Source organism: Oncorhynchus masou, chromosome 11 (genome assembly GCF_036934945.1).
Source record: "Oncorhynchus masou masou isolate Uvic2021 chromosome 11, UVic_Omas_1.1, whole genome shotgun sequence".
NCBI lineage: Eukaryota > Metazoa > Chordata > Actinopteri > Salmoniformes > Salmonidae > Oncorhynchus > Oncorhynchus masou.
In genome coordinates this window covers 19,520,970-19,543,638 of record NC_088222.1, presented here as the reverse complement: position 1 = coordinate 19,543,638, position 22,669 = coordinate 19,520,970, and the positions used below count along the sequence as shown (strand labels likewise).

Below are 22,669 nucleotides of genomic sequence, written 5' to 3'. Positions count from 1 at the left end.
AAACCACATTTTCTTCATATAATGTTTCTTTAGACCTGTCTAAAATAAAGAATGGATTTATTGTGATGGTGTAGGCTATATTACAAGGATTTATTAGACTTAGACTCCTAGATCAGCACTCCTACTCTGAGAAGCTTTTTGGATACGGGCCCAGGGCTGTTTGAGCTGAGGGTCATTAAACTCTCACTATGTAGTTGAACATTTTACCAGAACTATACTGTAGCTACCTGGGCTTTTACAACATGCAATAACCACACTTCCCCATCATTGCATACAGACCAATAAAGCAATATCACCGCCTTTATAAAGGAAAAACCAGCTGTGTGGCAAACACAGATGCCTCTCTACCAGACGAGATAAACGCCTTTTACGCTTTCTTCGAGGTAAACAACAGCGATCCTCCTACGAGGGCCCCCGGTGCTCAACGGGATGTGTGCTCAGCCCCCTCCTGTACTCCATGTACACTCACGACTGTGTGGCCATGCACGACTCTAACACCATCATTCATTTTGCCAGCGACAAGACAGGGGTGGGCCTTATTGCTGATGGTGACAAGACAGCCTACAGGGAGGAGGTTAGAGCCTTGGCAAAGGGGTGCCTGGGGAACAGCACCTCCCTCAACGTCAATAAAACCAAGGAGCTGATCATGAAGTCTAGGAAATGGGGGAGGAGCGCACCCCCATCTGCATCGACGGGGCTGCAGTGGACATCACAGAGGAACTGACATGGACCAATCACACCGACACTGTGGTGAAGAAGGCACCACAGCGCCTCTTCAACCTCAGCAGACTGAAGAAATGTGGCATGTGCCCTCAGATCCTCAAGAAGTTATAAAGGTGAACCATCGAGAAGGATCTTGATCGGCTGCATCCCCGCCTGGTATGGCAACTGCACTGGCCTCGACCACAAAGTTCTACAGATGGTGGTGCGGACAGCCCAATACATTACTGGGGGCGAGCTCTCTTTTCTGAGAAAGTCCAGGGAGATCGTCAAGGACTCCAGTCACCCGAGCCATGGATTATTCAATCTGTTACCATCTGGCAAATGGTATCGGAGGATCGTGTCTCGGACCAACAGGCACTGAGACAGTTTCTACCATCAGGCTATCAGACTGTTGAACAGCTAGACCCTAGCTGTATAACTGCTCAGACCTGTACCACTAAGACTATCTGCACCACCGAGACTATCTGCACCACCAACCCTTACACCACCAACCCTTACACACAAGCACAGACACATACAACCACAAACAGCTTTGTTTTGGTGAAATGTCAGGACTTTTTGGAATGTAAATATGTTTGACCATTAAAAATCCTATTTTCCCTAAGCCCTAACCTTACACCCAAATCCCTAAACCTAACCCTTACCTTAACCCCAAAACCCTAAACCTAACCCTTAAGCTTAAAATAGCATTTTAACAAATTCAGGACCCGGAAAAAGTCCTGACTTTTCAAAACAGTTCTTGTTTTCCTACCTTTTCAGGACATTTGGGTGAAATGTCAGAACATTGTGTTCCTGATAATGTAGGAAACCACACACACACACACATAGTCAACGCTACTGTTCTATTATATACTTTTATTAAAACTGTGCGGCCAAGACACAATCCACTTTACATTTATAACAGAGTTATACTTGATCATAGCACATTCATGATTTATATCGTATATCCTATTATGTACATATCAGTTTTATTACTATGCATACTACCTTCCTCTATTACTTGTTATTTTCCATTTGGATTATTATTGATATCGATATTGTATCGCAATGTTCAGGGAGCTAGCATGTAAGCATTTCACTGCACCTTGGACCTGCTGTAAACTATGTCCGTGATAAATAAAATAGGATTTTATTTAATTTCATTCAAGTCTGCCTTGAGATAACTAACAGCCAACACAATGCTCTACTACCGTAAAAGGATTCCATCTTCTTGCCAGAAGTAGTGTACTAGAGCCATCAATACTGCATCCAAGATAAATGCATGGATGCAATACAGTTGAAGTCGGAAGTTTACATACACTTAGGTTGGAGTCATTAACTTCTTGGTGACAGAGGGGGCAGTATTGACTAGCTTGGATGAATAAGGTGCCCAGAGTAAACTGCCATCTACTCTGTCCCAGATGCTAATATATGCATATTATTAGTCATATTGGATAGAAAACACTCTGAAGTTTCTAAAACTGTTTGAATGATGTCTGTGAGTATAACAGAACTCATATGGCAGGTGAAAACCTGAGAAAAATCCAACCAGGAAGTGGGAAATCAGAGGTTTGTAGTTTTTCAACTCTTTGCCATTCCAATATACAGTGTAAATTGGGTCATATTGCACTTCCTACAGCTTACACTAGATGTCAACAGTCTTTAGAACTTGGTTTGAGGCTTCCACTGTGAAGTGGGGGCGAATGAGAGGGGATAAAGCCAGGTGTCTGGCAGAGTGCCACAGGCTCGTGAGGAGCGGTCTCGTTCCATTGCACAGACAATGGAATTCTCCGGTTGGAACATTATTGAAGATTTATGATAAAAACATCCTAAAGATTGATTCTATACTTAGTTTGACAAGTTCCTACGACCTGTAATATAACGTTTTGAACTTTTCGTCCGACGTTCTGCTGGACCTGAACGAGCGTTTGGATTTGTTTACCAAACGCCCTAACAAAAGAAGCTATTTGAACATAAATGATGAACTTTATCAAACAAATAAAACTTTTATTGTGGAACTGCGATTCCTGGGAGTGCGTTCTGATGAAGATCATCAAAGGTAAGTGAATATTTATAATGCAATTTCTGACTAATGTTGACTACACAATATGGCGGATATCTTTTTGGCTGCTTTGTTGTCCGAACGCTGTACTCAGATTATTGCATGGTTTGCTTTTTCCGTAACGTTTTTTTTTTATCTGACACAGCAGTTGCATTAAGGAGAAGTATATCTCTAATTCCATGTATAACACTTGTATTTTAATCAACATTTGTGATGAGTATTTCTGTAAATTCCAGAAGATGATGTCATGGCTTTAGAAGCTTCCGATAGGCTAATTGACATCATTTGAGTCAATTGGAGGTGTACCTGTGGATGTATTTCAAAGCCTACCTTCAAACTCGGTGCCTCTTTGCTTGACATCATGCTTGAAAAACAAAAGAAATCTGCCAAGATCTCAGAAAACAATTTGTATACCAACACAAGTCTGGTTCATCCTTGGGAGCAGTTTCCAAACGCCCGAACGTACCACGTTCATCTGTACAAACAATAGTATGCAAGTATAAACACCATGGGACCACGCAGCCGTCATACCGCTCCGGAAGGAGATGCGTTCTGTCTCCTAGAGATGAATGTACTTTGGTGCGAAAAGTGTAAATCAATCCCAGAACAACAGCAAAGGACCTTGTGAAGATGCTGGAGGAAACAGGTACAAAAGTATCTACAACCTCAGTAAAACGGGTCCTATATCGACATAACCTGAAAGGCCGCTCAGCAAGGAAGAAGTATCCACTGCTCTGAAACCACCATTAAAAAAAGCCTGACTACGGTTTGCAACTGCACATGGGGACAAAAATTGTACTTTTTGGAGAAATGTCCTATGGTCTGATGAAACAAAAATAGAACTGTTTAGCCATAATTGCCATCGTTATGTTTGGAGGAAAAGGGGGAGGCTTGCAAGTCAAAGAACACCATCCCAACCGTGAAGCACGGGTGTGGCAGCATTATGTTGTGGGGGTGCTTTGCTCAGGAGGGACTAGTGCACTTCACAAAATAGATGGCATCATGAGGTAAGAAAATTATGTGGCTATATTGAAGGAACATCTCAAGACATCAGTCAGGAAGTTAAAGCTTGGTCGCAAATGGGTCTTCCAAGTGGACAATGACCCCAAGCATACTTGCAAGCAAAGTTGTGGCAACATTGCTTAAGGACAACAAAGTCAAGGAATTGGAGTGGCCATCACAAAGCCCTGACCTCAATCCTATAGAAATTTTGTGGGCAGAACTAAAAAAGCATGTGCGCTCAAGGAGGCCTACAAACCTGACTCAGTTACACCAGCTCTGTCAGGAGAAATGGGCCAAAATTCACCCAACTTATTGTGGGAAGCTTGTGGAAGGCTACCCGAAATGTTTGACCCAAGTTAAACAATTTAAAGGCAATGCTACCAAATACTAATTGAGTGTATGTAAACTTCTGACCCACTGGGAATGTGATGAAAGAAATAAAAGCTGAAATAAATAAATCATTCTCTCTACTATTATTCTGATATTTCACATTCTTATTATAAAGTGGTGATCCTAACTGACCTAAGACAGTGAATTTTTACTTGGATTAAATGTCAAGAATTGTTCAAATCTGAGTTTAAATGTATTTGGCTAAGGTGTATGTAAACTTCTGACTTCAACTGTATGTTTGACCTGAAATGTCTATATCTAAATGATGTACAGTGGCCATTTTGCCCCAGGACACCCATCATCCCATGTATGAACTATTTTGGTGGCAAGTTGACGAGTCAATACAACTAATGGAACATGGCCAGACTGGGAATTCCACAAGGAAATCAGGGTCAGTATACAAATGTGTACTCTCTGAATCTTCAAATCAAATTTTATTGGTCACATACACCTGTTTAGCAGGTGTTATTGCGGGTGTAGCGAAATGCTTGTGCTTCTAGCTCCGACAGTGCTGTAATATCTAACAATTACACAACATAATCCCAATACTTATAAATCTAGTAAAGGAATGGAATTAAGAATATGAAAATGTATGGACGAGCAAAGTCCGAGAAGGCACAGAATAAGATACAGTAGAATAGTATAGGATACAGTATATACATATTGACCATAAAGGTTGAGAGCAAAACATTTGTAAATTAAGAAAAGGGGCGTAACAAGAAAAACTTCCCAAAAGGATTCATTCAAGGCAGAAAAGAGTTGGAGCACTCAACAAAAAAGGCTAAAAATTATTTTCTCACTTTAAACCATTGGTCAGATTGAGTAAATCACCTGTAGTCATCCTGAACAAAGGATTAAATGGAGCAAATGAGTGCTCCAATTTAACACAACATTTTGCCTCAAATTAGTCCTTGGTAAGCCCCTTAGATGGATTTTGGTCATTGTTGTCGAGCACCCCTCCCACTTTTCATTGTTTGCAGTAGCGCGGAGGCCTACCTGAACTCTCATTTGGAAAGTAAATGCACTCATTCTCAGACGTTTTTTTCACTAACGGTTCTTTTGACCAATTAGGTCAGCTCTGAAAAAGATCTGATGTGAGAAGATCTAATGTGATTGGTCAAAATGCCAATTAGTGGGACAAAGTTTAGCATTGGTCTGCCTGTGTAAACACAGCAAGAGAGGCTGAAGGGGTGTGTGGCTGCTAGAGCCTGACATAATCCTCTAAAATACCCCTGAAAAAACAACAACTCAGTACATCCCTGCCAACAGATCAGCACCATTGGGACATGTTTCTGCATTTGGCATTCCTGGATTACAATCTTAGGGTTTATGTGAAAGTTAAGAACATTCACAACATCGCAAAAATAAGAAGTCCAAAGTACTTGGAAGGGAAGATATTCCAGCTCTTTCCAGGCACATGCAATATCTGTTAATATAATTAACCTTCTTACCAATTTTACCTAACAGCTCGAACAAGACTGATGACACACTTCACCTGAATAGAACACCAGAGACATGGTTAGAAGGAGGAAAAAAATGAATAACCAGCATTCTGTGCATCGGCGTCTGCTTTTGAATCCTTCACTACTTGCTATGTGAATAAAACCATTGAATGAACCAAGGATGATTCATGTGTGAAGCGAGGTGAGAGCTGAGTGCAGCAGAGGGCATGGTCTGTGTGAACCAAGGTGAGAGCTGAGTGCAGCAGAGGGCATGGTCTGTGTGAACCAAGGTGAGAGCTGAGTGCAGCAGAGGGCATGGTCTGTGTGAACCAAGGTGAGAGCTGAGTGCAGCAGAGGGCATGGTCTGTGTGAACCAAGGTGAGAGCAAGGTGAGTGCAGCAGTGTGAGCTGAGTGCAGCAGAGGGCATGGTCTGTGTGAACCAAGGTGAGAGCTGAGTGCAGCAGAGGGCATGATCTGTGTGAACCAAGGTGAGAGCTGAGTGCAGCAGAGGGCATGGTCTGTGTGAACCAAGGTGAGAGCTGAGTGCAGCAGAGGGCATGGTCTGTGTGAACCAAGGTGAGAGCTGAGTGCAGCAGAGGGCATGGTCTGTGTGAACCAAGGCTAAACCTGCTTTCAGCCACAGGAACTCCATTCTCTCTCTGCATTATGACCACACTTGTTACACAAGGCTTGGTTTTTGACGTGTAATGTGCTTATGCCTTTTTCCTTCAGATTACTAAACACACACTATGAATCCACACTTTGTTCTGATGCTGAAAGCAGCTTTATAATGAAAACACAGACTAAAGCTGCTAAAGTCGCTGAAAAAAGGAAATGTTTGTCTATTATGATATCCATAAAAAACACTGAAAACAATGGATTTGACCATCCTATGTAAGCATTATAACCTAACTATCAAAGTGTTATTCAACATCCTACAACCTCATGGAAGGACGACTGGGACCCTGTGTGGGACGTTGAGTTCAACCCCATGACCCCCAGTCAAGCCAGGTGCTCATTTGATCTGCCACAGTATAATACAGATAGGCTAGATAAAGACACAGAGCTGACAGTGAATTTATCTGTACTGTATCTCTGAAATGATTTACTATAGTCAGTCACATGGTGAAGAGTGAACATTTGAACCAATAACCTAACAGCACGGCTATAGTACTCTCTCTAACCCACTACCCTGAATAATCATGAGATTAGCAGCCAATGTAAGGGCTATAGTACTCTCTCTAACCCACTACCCTGAATAATCATGAGATTAGCAGCCAATGTAAGGGCTATAGTACTCTCTCTAACCCACTACCCTGAATAATCATGAGATTAGCAGCCAATGTAAGGGCTATAGTACTCTCTCTAACCCACTACCCTGAATAATCATGAGATTAGCAGCCAATGTAAGGGCTATAGTACTCTCTCTAACTACCCTGAATAATCTAACCCACTACCCTGAATAATCATGAGATTAGCAGCCAATGTAAGGGCTATAGTACTCTCTCTAACCCACTGCCCTGAATAATCATGGGATTAGCAGCCAATGTAAGGGCTATAGTACTCTCTCTAACCCACTACCCTGAATAATCATGAGATTAGCAGCCAATGTAAGGGCTATAGTACTCTCTCCCACTAACCCACTACCCTGAATAATCATGAGATTAGCAGCCAATGTAAGGGCTAATAATCATGTTACTCTCTCTAACCCACTACCCTGAATAATCATGAGATTAGCAGCCAATGTAAGGGCTATAGTACTCTCTCTAACCCACTGCCCTGAATAATCATGAGATTAGCAGCCAATGTAAGGGCTATAGTACTCTCTCTAACCCACTGCCCTGAATAATCATGGGATTAGCAGCCAATGTTAGGGCTATAGTCAGCATTGATGCGTTGTATGACTGCTAGGGAGCAAAACAGTTGCAAGCAGAAATAGCTCTTGTGATTGAAAACATTTGACTAATAAATGTATATTATTGATGTGTAATGAATATAGAAACGTCACAAAAATCACATGGCTGCACTTGTGCACGTGGAACTGTATCCAAATTAACAGCGCTGACCACTTTAATGCTGGAAGAAAAAGTATCTTACTCAAAATCCGGAATTACTTTCCAACAGCTTCTATTCTAGTTGCAGTAATTTGATTCTGAGCGGAAAAAAGAGACATCTGCTTTGTGTCTCAGACACTTTTTAATAGACAGACATTAATACTGTTTGTTTTTCTGCCTACTAAATGAATCTGAGGAGTAACCTCTACATCTGTGAATACAGACGCAGAGTTACCAGCTAAACATGAAATGTTCTTTTCCACAACTGAATAAAATAGAAACACATGGATGGTAGACTTGTAACACTTTGCATGGAAACAAAGTCATAATCATTATATGTGAAAAACCCACAAAAACATTTAACAATAACAAGAGGCTAAGTCACACCCTGTATGTAAAACCAGCAACTGCTCTCGGTCTCTGTCTCTCTCTCTCTCTCTCGCTCTCTCTCCCTCTCTCTCTCTCTCTCTCTCTCTCTCTCTCTCTCACTGTCTCTCTGGCTGTCTCTCTCTCGCTCTTTCTCTCGCTCTTTTTCTCTCTCTCTCTGTTTCTGCCTATGTCTCTGACTCTCTGTCTCTCTATCTCTGACATTCCACGATAGAGTCAGGTCCATTTTCTTTTCCCCCCTCTGTGTAACTAGTACTGTTGAATTCATGTAGATGCGTGCTGCTTGTGGCACCGGGCTGAGGGGCGTAAGTGCCTTCCTTACCCATGAGCCTCTGACTCCGTCAGAAGAGTACAGCACTGTTCAATGAGCCCAACCAAATTGAGTATGGAAAAATCAGGGAATAGGAGCAGATCTAAATCTCCCTAATGATGCCCCATCCTTCACTTATCTTCACTTGAAGATAACGTCCTCTGCTTTTCCACATGAACATGTGTATTCTTTATCATATTGTAAACAGTACCAGTCAAAAGTTTGGACATACCTACTAATTAAAGGGTTTGTATTCATTTTTACTATTTTCTACATTGTATAATAATAGTGAATACATCAAAACTATGAAATAACACATATGGAATCATGTATTAACAAAAAAAAGCATTAAACAAATCAAAATATATTTTATATTTGACATTCTTCAAAGTACCCACCCTTTGCCTTGATGACAGCTTTGCACACTCTTGGTATTCTCTCAACCAGATTCATGAGGTAGTCACCTGGAATGCATTTCAATTAACAGGTGTGCCTTGTTAAAAGTTCATTTGTGGAATTTCTTTCCTTCTTAATGCGTTTAAGCCAGTTGTGTTGTGACATGGCAGGGGTGGTATACAGAAGATAGCCCTATTTGAAAAAGACCAAGTCCACATTACGTCAAGAGCAACTCAAATAAGCAAAAAGAAACGACAGTCCATCATTACTTAAAGACATGAAGGTCAATCAATCCGGAAAATTTCAAGAACTTTGAACGTTTCTTCAACTGCAGTCGCAAAAACCATCAAGCGCTGAAACTGGCTCTCATGAGGACCGCCACAGGAAAGGAAGACCCAGAGTTACCTTTGCTGCAGAGGATAAGTTCATTAGAGTTACCAGCCTCAGAAATTGCAGCCCAAATAAATGCTTCACAGAGTTCAAGTAACAGACACATCTCAACATCAACTGTTCAGAGGAGACTGAGTGAATCAGGCCTTCATGGTCAAATTGCTGCAAAGAAACCACTACTAAAGGACACCAATAAGAAGAAGAGACTTGCTTTGGCCAAGAAACATGAGCAATGAACATTATACTGGTGGAAATCTGTCCTTTGGTTTGATGAGTCCAAATTTGAAATGTTTTGTTCTAACTGACGAGTCTTTGTAAGACGCAGAGTAGGTAAACGGATGATATCCACATGTGTGGTTCCCACCGTTAAGCATGGAGGAGGAGGTCTGATGGTATGGGAGTGCTTTGCTGGTGACACTGTCAGTGATTTATTTAGAGTTCAAGGCACACCTAACCAGCATGGCTACCACTGCATTCTGCAACAATACGCCATCCCATCTGGTTTACGTATAGTGGGACTATCATTTGTTTTTCAACCGGACAATGACCCAACACACCTCCAGGCTGTGTAAGGGCTCTTTGACCAAGAGGGGGAGTGATGGAGGGCTGCATCAGATGACCTGACCTCCTAGTGGTTAGAGCGTTGGGCCAGTAAGGTTGCTGGATCGAATCCCTGAGGTAACAAGGTAAAATAAATCTGTCGTTCTGCCCCTGAACAAGGCAGTTAACCCACTGATCCCTGGTAGGCCGTCACTATAAATAAGAATTTGTTCTTAACTGACTTGCCCAGTTAAATAAAGATCAAAAATAATAAATAAAATGAATAAATAAAAATACAGGTTCAATTTTTTTTTTATCAACCTCAACCCAATTGAGATGGTTTGGGATGAGCAGCCAACAAGTGCTCAGCATATGTGGGAACTCCTGTTGGAAAAGCATTCCAGGTGAAGCTGGTTGAGAGAATGCCAAGTGTATGCAAAGATATCATCAAGGCAAAGGGTGGCAACTAAAATCTATTTCGATTTGTTTAACTTTTTTTGGGTTACTACATGATTTCATGTGTTATTTCATAGTTTTGATGTCTTCACTATTCTCCTACAATGTAGAAATAGTAAAAATAAAGAAAAACCCTTGAATGAGTAGGTGTGTCCAAACCTTTGACTGGTACTGTATGTACCTGCTTCAAGGCTTTCCTAATGTTTTCTTCCTTCCCTCATTCAGAGCAGAGCTAAATGTGTTATGTGTACTGAAATATGAGGGGAAAAGATGAGACTGTTTGTCTATAAATATCACGACTTCCGCCGAGGTCGGTCCCTCTCCTTGTACGGGCGGCATTCGGTGGTCGACGTCACCGGTCTTCTTGCCATCGCTGATCCATCTTTCATTTTCCATTGGTTTTGTCTTGATTTTCTACACACCTGGTTTTCATTATCCAATTACATGTTCTTGTACTTAACCCTCTGTTTCCCCCATGTTTGTTGTGCGTGATTATTTCTATGTTCAGTTCGGTTCATGTTGGCTGGTTTTTCGACAGTTGCTGTGTTCACCGGTGTGTAATTATTACCTTTGGTTTTTGGTCAAGTGTATTTGTTTACCTTGTGCTTTTATTGTTTGAATAAAGTATGTTGCTCACTCATTTTGCTCTCCTGCGCCTGACTTCATACACCAGCTACACTCCACTTCTGACAATAAAAACACCTCATAACAGCGCTGAACCACGGATAACTAAGAAAAATGTTAAAATAACACGGTCATTCAACACATTTAATATTCAACATCTCGAAATCTGATCTAAATAGGAATTATTTGATTTCTCTGATGGGAGTTGGAGAATAACCAGATTTTTCCAAAAGTTTTTGGCAATATCTCATCTTAGATGTTTAAAAATGTATTTTAAGTAAGATTAGACAACAGAGATTCCGCATAACCCACCTACCTGAGAGAGAATTATCTTAATTCAGGGCTTGATAAAAGGGAGGACATGGGTGGGTGGTCCAGTATCAGTTCCTTACCTGAGCGCGATGGAGGTCCCGTTGACAGATCCAGAGTAGTGTCTGGTGGGGCCATAGCTCCCCTGGCGTACATATCTCTCATCACCACAACACAGTATCATGAGGAAGGCCCGTCTGAAGGCCCGGTTCAGGAAGGCGTAGAGAAAGGGGTTAAGGCCAGAGTTAATATAGCCAAGCCACAGCCAGGCGGTCCACATCTGCCAGGGCACACTGTAGTGGATGAAGGGGTCCACCACGTTGGTGATGAAGAAGGGGGCCCAGCAGAGACAGAAGCAGCCCATGATGACAGCCAGGGTCTTGGCAGCCTTGGTCTCTATGCGCATGCGACTGGAGCCCTGCTGCTCGGAGCTGAGGTAGTGCTGGGGGGGCGCCGAGTAGGGGGCGGAGCCTGCCCGCTGCAGCGTGCCAATCTGCCGCACGTGGCCCATGGCAGTGACGTAGATGCGCTGGTAGGCCAGGACCATGAGGCTCAGGGGAACGTAGAAGGCCACGGCGGAGCAGATGAGAGCATATGGACGGTTCACCACGAATACACAGTTGGTCTCGTTGCTGTTGCCGCTAAACTTCCTCTGCTCTATCTGAAGGCAGCGTGCAGAGAGAACAATCCATTAACAAGCCGATCCACATACAGGAAGAGACATGCACGTTCTGTAGTATCCACATCCACAAATGCAATAGCTACACGCATGTTTCTCATTCAACCAACAGCATATAAATAGAGAGAGTGCAACGACTGACTGCATAATGCCCATTTCCTGACTCTCTTATAACAAACTTCGAACAGGTATTATTTGTGTTCATAAACTGGTAGCTGTGGATTGTGCTCAGCACTGACTTACAGTAGGTCTCAGAGCAAGAGGCTGTATGCCTGGTGTTGTATGTCTGTCAATGTAAATGGTATTAGTAGCTTTAGTTTTATGAGTATTGAGTGCATGGAGAAGGCCTCCATTTGACAGAGGGAAGTTTTTGTCAGGTGTCAAAGGTGAAACAATGAGTCATAGTGCTGTTTTTAGAACTAGAAAAGGGCTTGCGTAAGTTTGCTCTCCCCAAAGAGCATGATGCTTGAACTGACTACTACATCCCCATCCCATGAATTTGAAATATGTTATGCTTGTTGGTTTAACCATGTGTCCTTCACTTAACATGTGTCCTGTTCACATTTTCAAGGATCAACAAAATGTAGTATTTAGTATAAAAAGGATTTAGATGTAATGAATAAGACTAAAGAGCAAGCCACTGTCTGTAGTAAAACCATCAGACAGACAGGAAGAACATAGCTGCTTATAGACTTACAATGTCCTCTATGCCGATGGCGTGCCAACTTTGCATGATGGGAAGGAAGGAGATGAAGGAGGGGATGACCCAGCATCCTCCCAGCATCAGGGCCACTCTCAAGGGCGTCATTTTATTCCTGTACACCAGCGGTTGGCAGCAGATTGCATAGTACCTATCAATAGAATATAACAACATTATAACAACATTATAACACCATCCACAACATCATAGGTTCAACTGAGGTAAAAAACAATCTATTGATGGTGTCTACAGGCCACAAATATCTACCTAATATGTACATAACAAAATATTGCCAGTGGTGACTCATTCCTAATTCCGTATTCTTTAAAATAATCTCATGACTTGCATAACCAAATAATAAACAAAATTCACATCCTATTGACTTCACCATGTATGGTGGCTTTAGCCCTTAGTACATATTTTGGTATGTACATATTAGGTCGATATTTGTGGACAATAGTGTCCAAAATATTAGCAACACCTTCCAAATATTGAGTTGCACCCACTTTTGTCCTCAGAACAGTCTGAATTCGTCAGGGCAAAGTGTTACACAGGGATGCTGGCCCATGTTGACTCCAACACTTCCACAGTTGTGTCAAGTTTGCTGGATGCCCTTTGGGTGGTGGACCATTTTTGATACACACGAGAAACTGTTGAGCGTGAAAAGCGTTGCGGTTCTTGACACACTCAATCCGGTGCGGCTTGCACCTACTACCATATCCTGTTCAAATGTATTTAAATCTTTTGTCTTGCCCATTCACCCTCTGAATGGCACACATACACATTACCTGTCTCCTCCCCTTCATCTACGCTGATTGAAGTGGATTTAATAAGTGACATCAATAAGGGATCATAGCTTTCACCTGGATTCACAAGCAGGGACTCATCACTTCAAACTCTACTTTAAAAAAGATAAGTATAATTCTAACGACCAATCAGGCCTCTTGTCACGACTCATGTCTCATATTTCCACCCAGGGAAGCTAAAAGAATGAAGCAGAAATCATATTTGTGTTTGGAGTGAGGGGCTGAGCTAGCAGGTGACTCACTGCAGTGGCTTTTCACTGTATGGTGCAGGACAAGACAACATAGCTGCTCATCTGTCAGCCATGACAGCTGCCATATGCTATAGACAAAGGACAAAGAGGTGCTCGAGGGCAATCCAAGGCACATGCTAATTCTAATACAGCTGGGTGCTAACAGAGGCGTAGGGCTATTAGGCCGAACGGATGCATCAAGGTGAATGGGATAGGCGCGTGGAAAAAGTTTGCAATAGCTGGCTGACATATTTACAAATGTTTACATGAGTAAAGGTATTTTTTCACTATATTCATTGCTCACCTGTCCAGTGCTATGCAGCACAGGTGTAGGATAGATGCAGTGGTCAATAGCACGTCCAGTGAGGTCCGAACCAGACAGAATATCTCCCCGTACCGCCACTGACTTGTGGTCAACTCAATGGCTGCAAACGGCATGACAACCACAGCAACCAGGAGGTCTGCAAACGCTAAAGACACTATGAAGTAATTGGTCTTCTTTTTCCTAGAGGGAGACGAGGAACAAAAACATTTTGATTTATTTCCAGAAAGGCACACGAGTTGAATGTAAAGATAATTATATTTTTGTTATCTGTTAGAATTGGCAACTGATCTGCACAAGACAGAACACGTTTTTTTTCTCTCTAATTACCCTTTAATACCATATCGCTAAACATAAAACATGACAGAAAGGATGCCAGTGCCGGATGTAAAAACAGCTACTTAGTTTGTCTCCAAATAGCTAGGAAGTGTCCATCACACGCCCTACTTCAATTGAATTCTGATCAATCATCTTTTGGTACATAATTTCATATACAGAACCAGTCAAAAGTTTGGACACACCTAATCATTCAAGGGTTTATTTTTACTATTTTCTATATTGTAGAATAATAGTGAAGACATCAAAACGATGAAATAACACATATGGAATCATGTTGTAACCAAAGAAGTGTTAAACAAATCAAAACATATGTTTTATTTTAGATTCTTCAAAGTAGCCACCCTTTGGAAGTTTTGCACACACTTGGCATTCTCTCAACCAGCTTCATGAGGTAGTTACCTGAAATGCTTTTCCAACAGTCTTGAAGAAGTTCCCACATATGCTGAGCACTTGTTGGATGCTTTTCCTTCATTCTGCTGTCCAACTCACCCCAAACCATCTCAATTGGGTTGAGAACGGGTGATTGTGGAGGCCAGGTCATCTGATGCAGCACTCCATCACTCTCCTTCTTGGTCAAATAGCCCTTACACAGCCTGTAGGTGTGTTTTGGGTCATTGCTTGTATTTCTTGGCCCAAGCAAGTCTCTTCTTCTTATTGGTGTCCTTTAGTAGTGGTTTATTTGCAGCAATTCAACCATGACGGCCTAATTCAAGCAGTCTCCTCTGAACAGTTGATGTTAAGATGTGTTTGTTACTTGAACTCTGTGAAGCATTTATTTGGGCTGCAAACTGAGGTACCGTTAATTGACGATATCTGGGGCTGGTAACTCTAATGAACTTATCCCCTGCAGCAAAAGTAACTCTGGGTCTTCTGTTCCTGTGGCGGTCCTCATGAGAGATAGTTTCATCATAACACTTGATGGTTTTTGCGACTGCACTTGAAGAAAGTTCTTGAAATTTTCCGTATTGACTGACCTTCATGTCCTCTAAAGTAATGATGGACTGTCATTTCCCTTTGCTTATTTGAGTTGTTCTTGCCATAATATGGACTTGGTCTTTTACCAAATAGGGATATCTTCTGTATACCACCCCTACCCTGTCACAACACAACTGATTGGCTCAAACGCATTAAGATGAAATAAATGATGATGAACTTCACAGGGTGGTGAAAGTACAAGGTGGTGAGCTTGATGCTCCTTTCCAATAAATATTGAAGGTCTTATTCTGATGACATGATGATCGATCCTTGGCCGCCGTTTGACAAATAAAAATAATCATATTATTTTACCATAATAATCTCAGCATGTAAACTATACGTGCGCTCTAGCCAACAGCTGTCATGCATAGGTGTAATAGGTGGCAGGGAAGTCAGGCGCAGGAGAGTCAAACTGAGTGTAAAATGGAGTCTTTTAATAAAGTTCCAAGAGTATGATGGCTAGAGCACACGTGCCAAACCCAGAGTGGGCACACTCACTATATAAAGCAACATTTTTCATGAGAAACCCATCAGTAAAGTTGAAAATGCCATTTAACTTGTATTTTTTATCCGGTACATGGGAATTTAACAGTATTTTTATGTGCACTACATCATCACGCACAGCCTTTTTGGGATCCCGAGTGGCGCAGCGGTCTAAGGCACTGCATCTCAGTGCTAGGAGCGTCACTACAGACCCTGGTTCAATCCTGGGCTGTATCACAACCAGCCATGATTGGGAGTCCCATAAGGTGGCGCACAATTGGCCCAGCGCCGTCCGGGTTAAGGTTCATCATTGTAAATAAGAATTTGTTCTTAACTGACTTGCCTAGTTAAATAAAGGTTAAATAAAATTAAAATAAAATGTATCTGCAATAAGTCAATTTGATGGAAACATCTCTGGTGGGAAAATGCGCATATGTTTTTATCCTGATTTTAGAATATTTGCATGAAAATCTATTGTCAATTGGATGAAAAACCACACTCTAAAGAGGTCACATTTTTTCCTCTGACAACTTATATTTCACAGAATGTGACTTACATGTAAACAGGAAGTGTGCTTACCGCAATTGTCTGTCCTTGCAGAGTGCCACCATCACCAGCAGGTTCCCCAGAACAGTCATGATGATGATGATGGTGAGGAAGATGGTGAGAATGATCCTCTCCAGCGAGTTCAGCACTTGCTCCGTGTTTGCCACTTCATCGACTGAACTATACAATCAAACAATGATGGTTATTGAGTTCATCATCATCATCACATCATTTCAAATGTGACTAATGAATACAGTAATGCATTAGATACAAGCACAACTCAATCATAATACATGTATAAATTAAGACCTTTCATAGAAAAATATATAATTTTCTGAGTGGCTTTTAGATGTTTAATGTTGATCATCACATGTTCCACTGTGTGTTCTTACTGTTCAGGTGGGTGTGATTCTGTGGCCATCACTGTTCATCTGCATGGAGTTCGCTAGAGGAGAGTCCTCCACACAAAATGCTGTGGCCCTGAGGACAAACACAACCAGGCCCATTCATCACAGCTCCAATACAAACACTGTGAATTATTCAAGTCTACAGCTCTAATCCTGTATGATGGTAATGTTACCCACTCTAAACCTGTCTCGTACGCATGTAACAATGGCTGTTTAGAGGACTTCTTTATCAGTTTTGAATATTATTAACTCAGAAGTCCAGGAAAGTGGTGTTGTCTTATAGCAAACAGTTACAAAGTTCCTGTCATAACCCACCATATCTAAAGTGTGTGAGGTTTACCTCATGTTACAGTATCATGGTCCCTATGTCAACATTGTTGAGAATCCCCGTCTATTGTCAATGTTTGGCCAACAGTTTTCTTACCACAAGTAAACTTCCTTGAAGCAGACTTGAGATAGGACAGCTACAATAGATAACCACTACAGTCTGAGAAGGGCTTGAATCCAGGGTCTGGATCCCTCAGACTTTAACAAAACAATAGTGAAAGAGCAAACAGAGGGCAGTGGTTGCATGTATCTGCACAGCGTGCTTATGACCCACAAATCTCCCCTCCACACAAAGCTTAGGGGCATGACAGCACACATAGACACACAAGCACACGTGCGCACTGAGCACCCACACACACACCTACCAGAACAAACACAACCCACACAGCCAGTGGAATGAGACAATATTTGCCATATCTGTATGTCAACGGCATAAAAGAGAGCAGTGAAAGTTCAGACAATGGCACTATTTTCTTTGACCCAGTATTTCCCTAGATTTTCCGATCATAAATGTGTCATTTGTTAGACAGGGAGTTGAGTTGAACAGGAAGATTTCCTTACACAACATGAGGAAGGGAGAAGGGTTTTGGCACATTATTATGAACATGGAGTCCTCTGTGGCCAAATCACACCTCAGCCTCCGGAGAGGGAGCAGTGGGTCCAAATCACACAGGAGTGCTCTGCCTGGAGCCCCTGCTGGATAAATACATGCGGAGGGTGAGAGTGAGGTGGGAGTATGCTGAGATCCAAGTGGGTAAATACATGAGAGGACTGAGGTGTATGCTATTCTAGAAGACTCCTCATTCCAATGGAGATCACACTCTTAAGCACAGCTCTTCAAAACAAAGGCATGCCTCCCATATTGGATTTCTCCATAATCTGCCAAGCTTCAGTACTCCATGAATTTTGCAGCCTCAGAGTGCGATGACAGTCCGACAGCTTCTAATGGAATGATGGACCATACCAGAGCAATTATATCCTCACAAGTTCCATTTATAAGCATGTAATCACATTGGAATGACTGTCATTCTATAGCATTCCAAGAGTTGTATAAAATCAATGTAGGTAAATAAATATACAATCATTTGAAACTGTTCACAAATCACAGTTTGAGATCTAGTTATCCTTCATCCTAAACTGGAACATAAAGTACACATCTTACAAAGAGAAGACGCATTCCAGGAACATAAACACTTGACTTGGCGATGGCATCACAGTCTATTTCACAATGCTCACATTGAGTCCTCGAAACACTCTCTCTGGGAGTTTTATTCAACCTACTGTTACTAAGGCTTTTCTTTTGTGTTCAAATACTTCAGAGAAGTATATTAACTTCTCATTCCAAGGCTTTGAGGCAAAGAAACAGTCATGTTTGAGCATAAAAACAGTCTGAAGCCATTGAAATGAATAGCTTGTCGGAGTCAAGTCCTCAGCAAGCACTACAATAGTTTAGAACAGGAATGTCAAGCAGAATGTATCCAAAGCACTGCAATCCTGTGATATAACTGCCATCCTCGCAATTACAAGAACCAAGATATTTGCAGATGATTATGCCATGAATACAAATACAACTTACTGTAAAAGCCTTGAATGAATCCCAATTCATTTACCAGTGCCTCCATATAAATAATTAGCAAGTAGATACTCCAAAACAACTTCACACATAATTTCACAAATCTTGCTTTAAGAGGTCTGGCATGCTGTGGATTTACATGCGAGGAGGAGGAGGGTAAAATCTGGCCACTGGCAGCTTGGACTTCTCCATGACACCACTGTAGTGCTCTCGTTGCTCAATGGGCGAGGTTCCTCCTATCATATCCACAACCAATACATTCCAGAAAGTTGCTTGTCTTTGAAAATTGTAATATACACTGAGTATACCAAACATTAGGAACACCTTCCGAATAATGAGTTGCTTTATCGACACTAATTGAAGTGAATTTAACAAGTGACATCAATAAGGGATCATATTTTTCACCTGGATTCACCTGGTCAGTCTATGTCATGGAAAGAGCAGGTGTTCTTAATGTTTAGTACACTCAGTGTAGTTCAACTGGTATTGGATAAATAAAATACAATTGTTTACTACTAAAATCCATGAAAATAACACTTGTTGCCTTTGTTCATTTTCATCCGTGGTCCCAGAATAACAATAAAGGATTTCAAATCTGGGCAATTCACTTTCCAGTGTGTTCAGGGCATTATTTTGTCCCAACAAATTCAGCCAAGGAGCCGAGTTTAACTCAGACAGACATGCCTGAAGAGAAATTGAAGGGAATTTTAGAAATAGCATACTTACAAAGTTTGTTCAAGAACCAATATATATGAGCTCATAGAGAATCAAAATAACTAAATCAGAGATCCCTGATGTGTTAAACACCTGCCACCATCACAATTTTGAGTTATTGAGAAGGACTAAAACAGATTCATTGAATCACAGTACAGTACATTACATAACATTAGTGGAGGAATAACAAACAGTTCTGACAAATTCTGCTCGCATAATCAGATCTGACACCTTCCCACACTAGCTGTCTTTACCGTGTGGCTCTTCAACAGGCAAACTGATTCATTTTTGATGCACCTCCACTGACCACATGCCACAATTTATTTCATTTATTTTATTTTGATTATAGAATATATAATGTAGCTATGCTATAATCTCAGCCACAGTAGTTTATTACAATAAAAGTAAGTAACTGTAACAGTAGATTGATAGTAACTGTAACTGTGGGTTGATAGTAACTGTAACAGTAGACTGATAGTAACTCTACCCGTGGATTGATAGTGACTGTAACAGTGGGTTGATAGTAACTGTAACAGTGGGTTGATAGTAACTGTAACAGTGGGTTGATAGTAACTGTAACCGTGGGTTGATAGTAACTGTAACAGTAGACTGATAGTAACTGTAACAGTGGGTTGATAGTAACTGTAACAGTAGACTGATAGTAACTGTAACCGTGGGTTGATAGTAACTGTAACAGTAGACTGATAGTAACTGTAACAGTAGGTTGATAGTAACTGTAACAGTAGGTTGATAGTAACTGTAACAGTAGACTGATAGTAACTGTAACCGTGGGTTGATAGTAACTGTAACAGTAGACTGATAGTAACTGTAACAGTGGGTTGATAGTAACTGTAACAGTAGACTGATAGTAACTGTAACCGTGGGTTGATAGTAACTGTAACAGTAGACTGATAGTAACTGTAACAGTAGGTTGATAGTAACTGTAACAGTGGGTTGATAGTAACTGTAACAGTAGACTGATAGTAACTGTAACCGTGGGTTGATAGTAACTGTAACAGTAGACTGATAGTAACTGTAACAGTAGGTTGATAGTAAATGTAACAGTAGGTTGATAGTAACTGTAACTGTGGGTTGATAGTAACTGTAACAGTGGGTTGATAGTAACTGTAACATTAGACTGATAGTAACTGTAACCGTGGGTTGATAGTAACTGTAACAGTAGGTTGATAGTAACTGTAACAGTAGGTTGATAGTAACTGTAACAGTAGGTTGATAGTAACTGTAACTGTGGGTTGATAGTAACTGTAACAGTAGACTGATAGTAACTGTAACAGTAGACTGATAGTAACTGTAACAGTGGGTTGATAGTAACATGGTACTGTGGGTTGATAGTAACTGTAACAGTAGGTTGATAGTAACTGTAACAGTGGGTTGATAGTAACTGTAACAGTGGGTTGATAGTAACTGTAACAGTAGACTGATAGTAACTGTAACAGTAGGTTGATAGTAACTGTAACTGTGGGTTGATAGTAACTGTAACAGTGGGTTGATAGTAACTGTAACAGTAGACTGATAGTAACTGTAACAGTGGGTTGATAGTAACTGTAACAGTAGACTGATAGTAACTGTAACCGTGGGTTGATAGTAACTGTAACAGTAGACTGATAGTAACTGTAACAGTAGGTTGATAGTAACTGTAACAGTGGGTTGATAGTAACTGTAACAGTAGACTGATAGTAACTGTAACAGTGGGTTGATAGTAACTGTAACAGTAGACTGATAGTAACTGTAACCGTGGGTTGATAGTAACTGTAACAGTAGACTGATAGTAACTGTAACAGTAGGTTGATAGTAAATGTAACTGTGGGTTTATAGTAACAGTAACAGTGGGTTGATAGTAAATGTAACTGTGGGTTGATAGTAACTGTAACAGTGGGTTTATAGTAACTGTAACAGTGGGTTGATAGTAACTGTAACAGTAGACTGATAGTAACTGTAACCGTGGGTTGATAGTAACTGTAACAGTAGACTGATAGTAACTGTAACAGTAGGTTGATAGTAACTGTAACATTAGACTGATAGTAACTGTAACCGTGGGTTGAGAGTAACTGTAACAGTAGGTTGATAGTAACTGTAACAGTAGGTTGATAGTAACTGTAACAGTAGGTTGATAGTAACTGTAACAGTAGATTAATAGTAACTGTAACAGTGGGTTGATAGTGACTGTAACAGTGGGTTGATAGTAACTGTAACAGTGGGTTGATAGTAACTGTAACAGTGGGTTGATAGTAACTGTAACCGTGGGTTGATAGTAACTGTAACAGTAGACTGATAGTAACTGTAACAGTGGGTTGATAGTAACTGTAACAGTAGACTGATAGTAACTGTAACAGTAGGTTGATAGTAACTGTAACAGTAGGTTGATAGTAACTGTAACAGTAGACTGATAGTAACTGTAACAGTGGGTTGATAGTAACTGTAACAGTAGACTGATAGTAACTGTAACAGTAGGTTGATAGTAACTGTAACAGTGGGTTGATAGTAACTGTAACAGTAGACTGATAGTAACTGTAACCGTGGGTTGATAGTAACTGTAACAGTAGACTGATAGTAACTGTAACAGTGGGTTGATAGTAAATGTAACTGTGGGTTGATAGTAACTGTAACAGTGGGTTTATAGTAACTGTAACAGTGGGTTGATAGTAACTGTAACAGTAGACTGATAGTAACTGTAACCGTGGGTTGATAGTAACTGTAACAGTAGACTGATAGTAACTGTAACAGTAGGTTGATAGTAACTGTAACAGTAGGTTGATAGTAACTGTAACTGTGGGTTGATAGTAACTGTAACAGTAGACTGATAGTAACTGTAACAGTAGACTGATAGTAACTGTAACAGTGGGTTGATAGTAACATGGTACTGTGGGTTGATAGTAACTGTAACAGTAGGTTGATAGTAACTGTAACTGTGGGTTGATAGTAACTGTAACAGTGGGTTGATAGTAACTGTAACAGTAGACTGATAGTAACTGTAACAGTAGGTTGATAGTAACTGTAACAGTAGGTTGATAGTAACTGTAACTGTGGGTTGATAGTAACTGGAACAGTGGGTTGATAGTAACTGTAACAGTAGGTTGATAGTAACTGTAACTGTGGGTTGATAGTAACTGTAACAGTGGGTTGATAGTAACTGTAACAGTAGACTGATAGTAACTGTAACTGTGGGTTGATAGTAACTGTAACAGTAGGTTGATAGTAACTGTAACAGTAGACTGATAGTAACTGTAACAGTGGGTTGATAGTAACTGTAACAGTAGGTTGATAGTAACTGTAACCGTGGGTTGATAGTAACTGTAACAGTAGACTGATAGTAACTGTAACAGTGGGTTGATAGTAACTGTAACAGTGGGTTGATAGTAACTGTAACAGTGGGTTGATAGTAACTGTAACAGTAGACTGATAGTAACTGTAACAGTAGACTGATAGTAACTGTAACAGTGGGTTGATAGTAACTGTAACAGTAGGTTGATAGTAACTGTAAC

At 40.9% G+C, this 22,669-nt stretch overlaps 1 protein-coding gene across 3 annotated transcripts in view; it reads right to left on the bottom strand.

Moving 5' to 3' along the window:
- The window catches only part of LOC135548277 (5-hydroxytryptamine receptor 4-like), a 51,174-nt gene that overhangs the window by 24,546 nt on the left and 3,959 nt on the right, over nt 1-22,669 (bottom strand). The window contains exons 1-7 of one of the 3 annotated variants that reach the window (XM_064977710.1): nt 18,456-18,561; nt 17,441-17,575; nt 16,538-16,625; nt 16,179-16,325; nt 13,785-13,985; nt 12,442-12,595; nt 11,149-11,726 (exon numbers count right to left, since the gene is read on the bottom strand). In XM_064977710.1, the coding sequence (XP_064833782.1) occupies nt 11,149-11,726; nt 12,442-12,595; nt 13,785-13,985; nt 16,179-16,325; nt 16,538-16,566 (1,109 nt within the window). In that variant the 5' untranslated portion in view covers nt 16,567-16,625; nt 17,441-17,575; nt 18,456-18,561. Of the gene's footprint in view, nt 1-11,148; nt 11,727-12,441; nt 12,596-13,784; nt 13,986-16,178; nt 16,326-16,537; nt 16,626-17,440; nt 17,576-18,455; nt 18,562-22,669 lie in introns of those variants that run through there. The other 2 variants (XM_064977708.1, XM_064977709.1) reach the window with 2 other exon arrangements.